This window comes from Eurypyga helias, unplaced genomic scaffold (genome assembly GCF_000690775.1).
Source record: "Eurypyga helias isolate BGI_N326 unplaced genomic scaffold, ASM69077v1 scaffold4287, whole genome shotgun sequence".
Taxonomy (NCBI): Eukaryota; Metazoa; Chordata; class Aves; order Eurypygiformes; family Eurypygidae; genus Eurypyga; species Eurypyga helias.
The window spans coordinates 10964-22388 of NW_010259644.1; the positions used below are offsets into that span (position 1 = coordinate 10964).

General features: G+C 42.2%; 1 protein-coding gene across 1 annotated transcript in view; it reads right to left on the reverse strand.

Annotated features, from left to right (window-relative positions):
• The window catches only part of CHST10 (carbohydrate sulfotransferase 10), a 13294-nt gene extending 4471 nt beyond the window's left edge, over positions 1 to 8823 (reverse strand). Inside the window, exons 1-3 of the mRNA XM_010154705.1 lie at positions 8695 to 8823; positions 5141 to 5238; positions 2283 to 2517 (exon numbers count right to left, since the gene is read on the reverse strand). Coding sequence (XP_010153007.1) covers positions 2283 to 2517; positions 5141 to 5238; positions 8695 to 8794 — 433 coding nt within the window. The 5' untranslated portion in view covers positions 8795 to 8823. The remainder of the gene's footprint in view (positions 1 to 2282; positions 2518 to 5140; positions 5239 to 8694) is intronic.
• Between the last annotated feature and the right edge of the window lie 2602 nt (positions 8824 to 11425).

Consider the following 11425-nt stretch of genomic DNA (forward strand, 5'->3'; position numbering starts at 1 on the left):
GGAAGACTGAGGATTAACTCCAATGAAGGAACCAGCTTTTTGGCCGAGTTTCTACCAGCAACAAAAATTAAATGCTGTGGGCTGGTTCTGGAACTGCTTCAACACAAAAGCACTTCACTGTCAGGATCCATGAAGTTATTTTTACGACTATGCTGTGCTGAAGTGAATATTCCAATCATACAATACTGCACAGATTAAAAAGCACTAAAATTAACAACAGAAAGCCTCCAGATATTCGGTTTTGCAAGCACATAAGCTGACAAGAAAAATAATGTCACTAAATTCTGATAGATTTATTTTAAGATCCCAATCCTGGAAGTTCTTATGACCTTGGGAAATCTCTCATATGGGTCCCTTGGACCTTAGGAGGAAGCCTTCACACAACAGCATCATTTCAGAGTACCAACCTGCAACAAAAACAGGGTGCTACGAGACAAGCTCTTTAGGTGAAAGCCTGTACGGCCTTCTCCGTTCCAGAACTGCAGTGAATAATCCACAGCACACAGCTTCTCAGTTTTCTAGTACCTTTTCGGGGGTGGTGGCAGTTGTATTTTATTAATTTCAGTTTTCTAATTATTTTTTTGGGTACTCTAGGTGAATTACATGTGGACAACAGATGTCAGATCAGACAGCCTCAGAAACTGAAACCTTGCATTCATCCAGAGCAGAGATTCAAGACAAGCAGCAGAGTTAGCCCTGCCCCCCTGCCACCCCCCGCAGCAGCGTTTCTCCATCCTGAACCTCCAAATACCACTGAGGTATGTGGACATGAAGTCTTGCCCCTCAAGTACCAGTCTTGCCTGCTCAAACTACCCAAAGAGAAGAAAGTTAGGTCACTGGAGCAGTAGCCTGCATTAGCAGACACCAGTACACTGCCAGCTCAAGGCAGAGACCAGTGTTTACACGGCAACAATTTTCCATCATTATCCAACATGCCAGAACAAGGAAGCTCAAGGTGAAAGGTTCCCTGCCATTAAGACATGATTTAACCTCCACTCAACATATCCAATGCATCCCTGCCTGTTCTGAGCTGTTCTTTGCACGTTAAACTCTGTTACATTCTGATAAGAGCAAGTATTTCTAATCCACTCATATAATTTCATATTTAGTATTTTCTTGGGACTGTAGCTTCGCTAGGTTTTTCACACACGTGCCCATATCTACGTGCATGCACAGCTTTCCTGGATTTTCGGCTCTCACCCATATAGCAAAGTTGAAACTAGTGAAGTTGTTAAAGCCATACTCCTTGCTACAAAAGTTTTGCTGAGGGACACAATTCCTTTGCCAATTTGTGACTCTTTTCCTTCCAGGTCTGGAAAGTAGCTCACACAAGGTAAAGAGAACATCAACACACAAGAGCAGAGCTGGCTGTTCACAGGGTGCTCCTAACAAGAAAGCTGGGTTTGCTCTGTGCAGGTTTTGCTCTCATCTCTGTCAGCTATGCCACCTGGAAAACCGCAGAAAAGACCTTAACTGACCCGACCATAGGTGACAGATTCACAGCCCTGGTGCACAGAGAGGGAAGAGGGTCTCGTGTCTAACAGGGGCGTGTTTTGTTAAATATGATCAAGTTAAATTTATGTGTGCAGGCAGTGCTACAACAGAAAACCCTGAGGAAACGAGTCCTTTTTATTGGCATAGCAGGCTACTAGAAAAGGACAGTAGGCTGCATACAGACAGGCAGTCTTCACCCTGTAAACCACTAGTCCCTTTACTCCTTCTTCTACAGTCTTTTATAACACACCTTTGATGACCAAACTATGGCTCTAAGCACCTAGGAATCTTTGTACCTCTTACGATGGCTCACTGATAGCACATACACAAGATTTCAGCAGTTCAGACCACCAGCAGCTGCCAAGTTTTAGCTTCATGACTAAAAAACCCTAGTTAAAAGCCAGTAGCCTCAAGTCAGAATTTTATATTATTGTTCTTAGGGAGTTGTGATACCTTGTAATTTACTTGTTTCAAATCCTCTAAATTAGTGCCACCTTTTCAAAGATAACAAAGCTACCTACCACATGCACATGGGTTCTCTTCCATGACTCAAACCACTTTTGAGCCAAGTAATAACAATATTTATTTTCACAGAAAGAACAGGTGTTATTTTCGTTAAGAGATGTTTTGAAAGGACTAGAAGCAACTGTGAAGAATGAAAGGCTGAAATTAAGTATCAGTGTACAGAAAAGCAGAAAGAATCCTTTTTTTGTTGCCCCAGTTGGATCAATTCTTTTCTTTCCTCCTCCTCCTCAAAGAAACCCACACACCCACAGCAGAATAGATACCATTTAAAACGATTAAGACTTTTTTCCACTGAGTGTTGCCCACTTTTGGCGTCTGACAAAACAGGATCTTGTGCTTGTCACACACAAATATTCGGTCCAAGACGAATTTGGAAACTGCAGTGTGAGAGAGATTTCTCAATGCAGTGTCTCTGCAGACATTCCTGAGAAGTTCAAGTCTTTCCATATGAACCAGGGGTTGGCGGATCGGATTTCCAGAAAAAGCTTTTCCAGTTGGCTTTATGAAATGCAGAGGGGAAAGAAAAAAAAAAAAAGTGCAAGAATTTAGTTTTCAGATCAAATTCTCAAGTACAAAAATCCCCAAACTGTGCATCCTAATGACTCCCAGATTCACGATCAAAACATTGCTATGTATTAACTAAAGGAGTAGCACACAGTTTCCTTCCTGTGCTGCTGTTGTACACGTCAGTTCGACCCTTAAGTCGTTATCGTTATGTTGTAGTAGACAGTAATAAGGAGCTTTTCCATACAACAATTTAAGTCCGCTGCAGAGCAGAGCAGGGTCTTCTCTGTGTGGATACAACATGGCTTGATTGGAACTCCCACAAAGCTTCAACAGCAAGTAAGAAAGCTTCTGAGGGGCTAGGACAGAGATTTCAACAGAAATTAAACCTTAATCTCTGAGAAGATGGGGCTTAGGGGTGCTGACCAATCTGGCTGGGAAAGAATAATTTAGGATAAATGTTCCGTGCTCTTTTCTAGTAACTGTAGGGATTCAAGTGTTTCCATTTGTCCAAGCTGCAACAAAATTAAGTGGACAAAAATTCACACGATGAGCATCAGCACTTACTGTGGCAAATGAGAGGAGTAGGCAGGATTCCTCTCCCCAAAAATGGATGAACTGTTTGATATGTCTCATTCTTCTGAGACCAAGATAGGAATCACTACCCCCTCTGCCTCACAATTAGTAGGAAGAGAGGAAAAAGGAGCTTGTCTGATTAACAGGCGATGGGAAATTTTTAAAATTTATACTGACAAATCTTCCCCCTTCCTCTCATTGAGTTACACAGCTGGCAATCCCCAATATCAATACAGCCTGATCGAGAGCAGCCCTGAGGAGAAGGACTTGGGGGTACTGGTGGACGAAAAGCTGGACATGAGCCGGCAGTGTGCACTGGCAGCCCAGAAAGCCAACCGTATCCTGGGCTGTATCAGGAGAAGTGTGGCCAGCAGGTCGAGGGAGGGGATTCTCCCCCTCTGCTCTGCTCTTGTGAGACCCCACCTGGAGTACTGAGTCCAGCTCTGGGGCTCTCAGCACAGGAAAGACATGGACCTGTTGGAGCACGTCCAGAAGAGGGCCACAGAAATGGTGAGAGGGCTGGAACACTTCCCCTGTGGAGAAAGGTTGAGGGAGTTGGGGTTGTTCAGCCTGGAGAAGAGAAAGCTCTGGGGAGACCTTATGGTGGGCTTATAAGAAAGAAAGAGAAAGATTTTGCCAGGGCTGTAGTAACAGGACAAGGTGCAATGGTTTTAAACTAAAAGAGGATAGATTTAGATTAGATATAATGAAAAAAGTATTCATGATGAGGGTGGTGAGGAACTAGAAGAGGTTGGCCAGAGAAGCTGTGGATGCCCCATCCCGGGAAGTGTTCAAGGCCAGGCTGGATGAGGCTTTGAGCAACCTGGTCTAGTGGAAGGTGCCCCTGCCCATGGCAGGGGGGTTGGAACTAGATGGTCTTTAAGGTCCCTTCCAATCCTAACCATTCTGTGATTCTGTGATTTTAGGTACGGTCTCCAAGCTACACATGAAAAAGAAATTAATTTACTTTTTGTTCCAACCGTCCGTAAGGAAAAATCCTTCATTCCATTCTGGTTTTTCTGTCTGTTACTCTTCTCCAATATCCCCTGGTCAGAATGTAATCTGAACAGCCTGACAGACCGCTTATCTGTCAAAACAATTCATTTTGCATGCAACCAGGATTAATATCATTGTTCTGCATTTCATGCTGTTGGGAAGTCAAAAGGGAATAGTTTTAGATCCATAAACCTTATTATCCTCTTCCATACAAGTAAAGGAAGATATTAAAACTCACTACACAGATCTGCCAGCCTTCTACTGAACAAAATGTTTCTCCCAAGTACTTTGAGGATACCTTAAAATTCGAGGGTTTTACGATGAAACCAAGAAGTATCATGTTTATACAGAAACCCACCTTCCATGCAGCATCACAGAAAGACTCTAAACATAAGGTGACTTATGTAACCAATGGAAAAAAAAAAAATTGGCCTTACCCCACTGTGATTTTCCCTGTGAATTAGCAGGTACCACATTTGTTCTGCTTTACTGCTGAAAGCACAGAACTATGCATCTAAGGGATCAACTGGTATTGAACACTATTGTGTTCATGTCCTACTTTGGAAAAACCGCTGAGATGTGAAGCACAGGGAGCACAAAACATGAAAAAGAAATGGAGATTGATAAAAAGCAACAGAGAGATTGGGCAGAGGACTAAGAGAATAGACAAGACACAGGCTTGTCCTCAAGAAACATGAACCTGATGGCGATGGCAAGGCAGAATACAAGTAATCCAAAATTGGGCCATTATATTAAAAAGGCTAGCAAAAATGACTGTTCTGACTTGATAAAGGAGAACTGTAAGGATTTTCTCCTAGCAATGGAAACACATTAAGTTGAATCATTCAGATGAAACAAGACAGCAGGTTACTGTAACAAACCAGCTTTCTGAAGCTAAAATGAATTCTGTTGGCTCTATCTAAATAGAACAGTCTGAACAAGTAATTCCTGCCTAGCAATTCCTTTTAACAACAGAAGCCCTTACTTAATCTCTTATTTTCTCCCACGCTTTAATACACGTAACCCTTATCTCAACAGTATGCACCTGGAATTCTTCAGGCCAATGTTTTTCCTCTGGCACGTGTACCTCCTCAACTTTTGTCACAGCTGTCAGTATCAGTGGCTCTTGCTTGGCACCGTAGCCTAAAGAAGGGAGAAAGATAAGAGCATTACAGAAAGCGGGGGGGAAGGCAACTATTTTTGCTTTACGACTAACACACCCGAATGTCACTTTCTGTATTAAGCTTACAAAACATTAGGATTTGTTTCCAAATGGGAAAGTACTAGACAAGGCATGAGACAGACTATGAATATTTTAAAGGATATATTCTGTGGGAATTTTGGATGCAAGTTCAATGAGGTTTATCAAAGAAACACATCCGTTTTCTTTTTTTTTTTTTTTTGGTCTTTTTTAAACAAACTGTGTGAAGAGACACATAAATCATAAATCCAAATATCACGATTGGTAGGCAATCGAGTATAACTATATGGACGTGACAGTAGGAGATTTTTATTTTTCAATAAACTACCCAAAGCATGTCCAAATAAAAATCTTAATCTACCAGGGTTCTTACTCCCCTCGTATTAGTAAGCAGGTTTCTTCTGTTGCAAACTCTTAGACATTACCAGAAGAAAAGTGTTATTAGGGCTACCTTTTATTTCTTTGGTGCTCTAAGTAAACACCTCTAACCAGCAAATAGAAGATCCCCTCTTCCTTTATTACTGGACTGATGGCCTCACTTACATACTCCCACAGCGAAAGAACAAACTCAGCTAATAACTCATCTTCTTTTTTAATGATTTTTGGGCAGCAAATAGTTTGGGACCAAATTAAAATACATTAAGGGAAAAATCACAGAATGGAAAGGGTTGGAAGGGACCTTCGGAGATCATCTAGTCCAATCCCCCTGCCAAAGCAGGTTCACCAGGAACGTGTCCAGGTGGGTTTTGAGCATCTCCAGAGAAGGAGACTCCATCACCTCTCTGGGCAGCCTGTTCCAGGGCTCTGTCACCCTCACAGTGAAGAAGTTTTTCCTCGAGTACAGGTGGAACTTCCTACATCCCAGTTTGTGCCCACTGCCCCTTCTCTTGTCACTGGGCAACACTGAAAGAGTCTGGACCCATCCTCTTGACACCTGCCCTTTAGATATGTATAAGCATTGATGAGATCCCCTCAGTCTTCTCCAGGCTAAACAGACCCAGCTCTCTCAGCCTTTCCTTATAAGAGAGGTGCTCCTTTCCCCTGACCATCTTCACTGCCCCCCACTGGACTCTGTCCAGTAGTTCCCAGTGTTTCTTGAGCTGGGAGCCCAGAACTGGACACAGCAGTCCCGCTGTTGCCTCACTAGGGCAGAGCAGAGGGGGAGGCTAACTCCCTCGACCTGCTGGCAATGCTCTTTTTAACGCACCCCAGGATACCAGTGGCCTTCTTGGCCACAGGGCACACTGCTGGCTCATGGCCAACTGATGGTCCCCCAGGACTCCCAGGTCTCTCTCTGCAGAGCTGCTTTCCAGCAGGTCAACCTCCAACCTGTACTGCTGCAAAGAACTCCCTGCATCGTTTGCAATTGGTATGCTACAGGAAAACTGAAAAATAGCACAAGGCTGTAGCTTTACTTTACACGGTGCAGGAAGATCAAAATCAATTGGAAGCAGCTTTTCCTAACCACAAAGCAAAAAGATACAGGATCTCTCCCCAATAATCTTTTTCCCTTCCTATAGTTTCTTCTATGAATAATCTTTCATCATCTGCATCCACGGTGGTTTACTGTTTTATAGTCGAGAAAATGTGTCTACTGCCACAACCTTTTCTTAAGCGAGTACTCTACTCTGCCTACGCTGGATTTTAACAAAGGGCACGCATGGCAAAGCCAGTTAAAACTGAAAACAATGTAAGCATCCAAGCAGTCAGCTACAGTAAATATTGCTGTGCACAGACTTACTTCATAGTATACTTTTGTAATCAAAGCTATCTGTGTCAGTGCAAGAGCAGTTAAACTGGGTAAAAGCATGTCTGCAAGTGCCACTAGAGACGATGGGAGAGAAACTCAGTCCTTCTCATTAAGAAGCTCCTATTGCTTATGCACCCAAACATCAGTGAAAGAACATTGATTCGTTGAGCATCTGCTAGTTTTGTTCTAGCTGCTAAGCAGACACATCCAAATAAGGAAAATTCCTGACAAGCCATATTTTATTAAGTCTAGTTCCTCCAGGACTGGCCATCCTGTTGGGACTTTCTCCAAAATTCTGTTGGTAGACTCACATTACTTCCCTTCATTAGTCCCAGTACAAACACTGGTATCTCCAACACAGACATACATTTCACCACAGTCATGCCTTTGCAGGGCTGGAACTTAAGAAATTACACAATCTTCTGCTCAAAGAGGTATTTAAAGGGGAAGGAAGATTCAGCATGGACAAAAGAAAAAAAAAAAAGAAAAGTTGGAAAGCCAACATAATAAAAAGCAAATAAATGCAAAGGGTGTACTCTAGTGATTTTTATTTTTTTTTTTAACCACATTTTAATCCATCTGACAAATTCTGGTGGAAAGAATCACTCAAAGAATACCTGAGCTGGAAAACAACAGTTGGCATATAATGAAATACTGGAGAATTTACATACCTAACATAAGACCATCTTATTTGCAGATGTATTAGGGCTCAAAACCAGGTGGGGCCAAGCAAAGAGAAGTTAGCCTACAGTTCCCATCTGGAAGACCTGCTGAATAAATCTCCTCACAGAGCTACGCTATTTAGAAAGGTATACCGAATACACTTATCCACTATCAAGGCATTGAAACTAATGGCACTAGTGATGTCAGCACTTCAAAAGTCACGCATTCTTTGCATACCTTAGGCAGATGCAGAAATACAGATCTGTTAGGGCTGTAAATCAGGTCATCACCTTCAACCTAAACTCTCTATAGGGTGGCTTTGTAGCAGTAGCTCCTCAGCACACAGAAAACTGTAACATGCTGTGTGGTGTCATCAAATGGCTTAAATTCCTCATCAGCTTAATACCATCTGGGCTACTTAAGCTAAGCAAAAGCCTATAAGCTGTTTGTCAGTCAAACAGCAGAGGATAAAACTGAATGCAAGAAGCAGGGCAGAGGTTGCTAGGCTAAGTGCATTGCAGATTAAATAAGACTTTCCACAAGTTTTACATAATACTGCAGCCATGGGACAAGCAGTCACAAGAGGACAGAAACTAGCATCATGTGAAATGAACTCTTTGATTCCTTGTGAATTTCCTTTAAGCAGGTAATCGTGCTCTGTTGTTTTGCACGTGACTTCTAGTAGATCAAGATACTGAAACTGCATGTATTCACTGCATGTATTCAACTGTAGTCACAAGACAGTACTGCCTAACATGATCCACTCTGTTCTTAACCATCAAAAAAAGACATGATGTTAGTTTTGCAGATTCTGCCAGGAAAAGCAGAAACTGCATATCAGCACTGTCACTTCTAGAAATTTAGCTGTTCTGTTCTCAGTCCTACTGAAGAAGCAGTAACATGCCGAGAACTACTTTGCACGGAAAGAGCACATGTGAAGCACTACTTAACTTTGTTTCACACCAAACATTAAAGTTGAACTTACCATCCGGGTCTTTAAAAGTCAGTGTGATAAACTTGCTAGCAACCATGAACATGAATATCACCCAGAAGCATGCAGCTAGCAGCAGCCACTGGTGGTGCATGTTGTCAGACGGGAGCCATATAAAGTTGTTGCTTCCTGTTGGAAAGAGGAAAAGTTGACACATTAATTATTTTTGTTCCAGTTTAGAAAAAATGCTTTCCATAACCAAAAGGACAAAACTCGTAATACGTATATGTGTCATAAAACACAGCATTAGATTTCACTTCTTTCTTGAGTCCTTTTGGCTAGGTTTTTAACCAATGTTGAGGCTGAGGCAATGTAACCACTGACTGCTGTCAAAGGAAGGCTTCACTCCTCTGTCACCCCTACATACACATTCCCAGCCCCTTCCTGGGGTTGGGACTAGCACCATCTGCCTGGCTGCTCAGGAAGACAGGCGATCAAACCCTCGATATTTTTAAGTGTATTTTTTTCTGATTTAACTTTACAAGACACCTCATTGTAGGGAAGGAAGAATGAAGACAGCTCCCCCCTCAGTGGTAGCTAGTCAGCATATCAACCAAGCTGTAACACTCACAGTACGCTCGGTTATCCCCAGTCAGCTCATAACATGTAACATGGACTAGATACATTACAGGCCGGAAGCTACGGAGCCAGAACATTAAGCTTAAAAATTTAAAGTATTTTTGTCAGGTTATCTTGCAACTTTTATTGCTAGCAAACCATAGGTTCTGGAAGGTTTTGTTGGGTTTTTTTGGTTGGTTTTGTTTGTTTGTTTGTTTTAATTTCCATCATGCTAAGCACTATCCACATAAATAGCAAAAAAGGGTTTCCTTGCAGCTACCTGTAGCTGCACCCCTGCAGTTAAGCCTTAGCCAGGACCTCCCCAGGAGTGCAGGAAGGGTTACCCAAACAACTGAGACCACTGATGTAATTCCCATAGAAACCACAAGTACTAACTGAATCCAAGCAGAGTGAAGATGAGGATACCACACAGTATTGCAAACACACAGTGTCTGCCCTAACTTGCACAGCTTGTAAGTTTGCTGGGGTGCTCTGAATACTTCTTAGCTTGATTTTAGGAACTGTAATCCTAATAAATTGTTTTTTATGGTTAAAAGTTAAGATGCAATACAAAGAAACCAATTCTAAAAAAGATTTAGAGTCCCTAGCCATTAAGAGAAATGTGTCATTTTAAGCTACATCTTGTTTTGAGCTTCCAACTTCTGATGGGCAAAGCACCCAGGGAAACACTGGGGCTGACACAAGTATCTGTTAAGGCTCCCTGCAAAATTTAAGCTTGCATAACTTTAAAAAAAAAAACAACACAAAAAACCCCCACAAAAAAACCCCAACAGCAAACATCACCGCCTACCTACTAAAACCTGAGACTCCACAGGCTTGAATATTTACCTTGCAAAAATCAAGTACCATTGTCTCAGCTGTTGCTGGAGAGATAAGACACGCGAGGGCCTGAACTCGGGTGCTGGCAAGTTCAAATGTAAGCGAATGCTTCCTTCTGAGGACACATGTAACTTCAGAATACTTAACCAAAGAGGATATAACCAAAAAAAAAAGAAAAGAAAAAAAAAAAAAGAAATCGCATTTAATGAGATCCTCCCAACAGTCCTGTGAGGTTTGTGCTTGTAGCCTTGGGAAGAACAGAAAACCAAAACCACCCACGTATCTAGCAACAAGATCAAACTCAGTCCTAAAGTAGCAACTTCAAGGAGAGTCACATCTGTTATGGTTTGCGATCATACTTTCTACACAGCCACTAGAATGAATAGCCAGGCAATAAGGGAGAGCTCCTCATTCCCAGCTATGATGCTGAAAACATGCTAGTTAATACTTCAGAGCAAACTTTCTATTAAGTTTTTCAGTCATATACCAGTATTCCACCCTTTTCATTCCCACAGGGCTTCAATAACCAAAGTGAGCCTGGTTTTGCCGTTGTTTCAGCATGTCCACCTGCAACATCAGTACTACGGCCACAGGCGCTGATCCCTTCTCCAACCAGCTTTTGCCTTCCAGCAACGCAACTGTTTCCAGGAAAGGTCTCTGCAGCTGACAGAAGTGAAACGTCTTCAGGGTAAGTCTAAAGCCTGCGCAGGCAGACAAGCAGTTCAAAATATATCTGGGACCTTAAGGATGTATGTGAAATGGGTGGGATGAGGAAGAGAGTAACTCCAGTTAAAAGAAAAACAGAATTCATAATATTCAGCTACAATGGCAGTATTCAGGCCTATTTTTATTTCCTCAGTGCAACATTCTTCAGTTTAGCTTCTGAGGGGTGCTTTTTTCCCCTTCTTTCATGATTTCATTTTTACATACTTCTCCTAAATACACTGCATTCAGGATGCATCAACTGTCTTTCAGATATATACAGGTGCTGTGACCTTCATAAACATATTTGTTGTCTCCCATTTTCTACCGGAATTCGCTAGCTGCCAACTGGGTGTGCAACATTCAGGACGTGTTACTCTTCAGTATGGAAAACTGTTGGCCAGGAAGGGCAAATAATACAGTGTGAATTCTACAGCACTAAACCCTTTCCAGATAAGCAGTTCAGAAGTTATTCTCGTCCTACCATCACACCAGTGCAAAATTTGCTCTAAGATTCATGCTGAAAACCACCAGGTCTCAAAGGTCCTGATTTTTCCATCTGCCACAACACCCACCATCTCCCATTTACAGCACTGAGATTTATCACCTTTGCTTTCAGGCATCA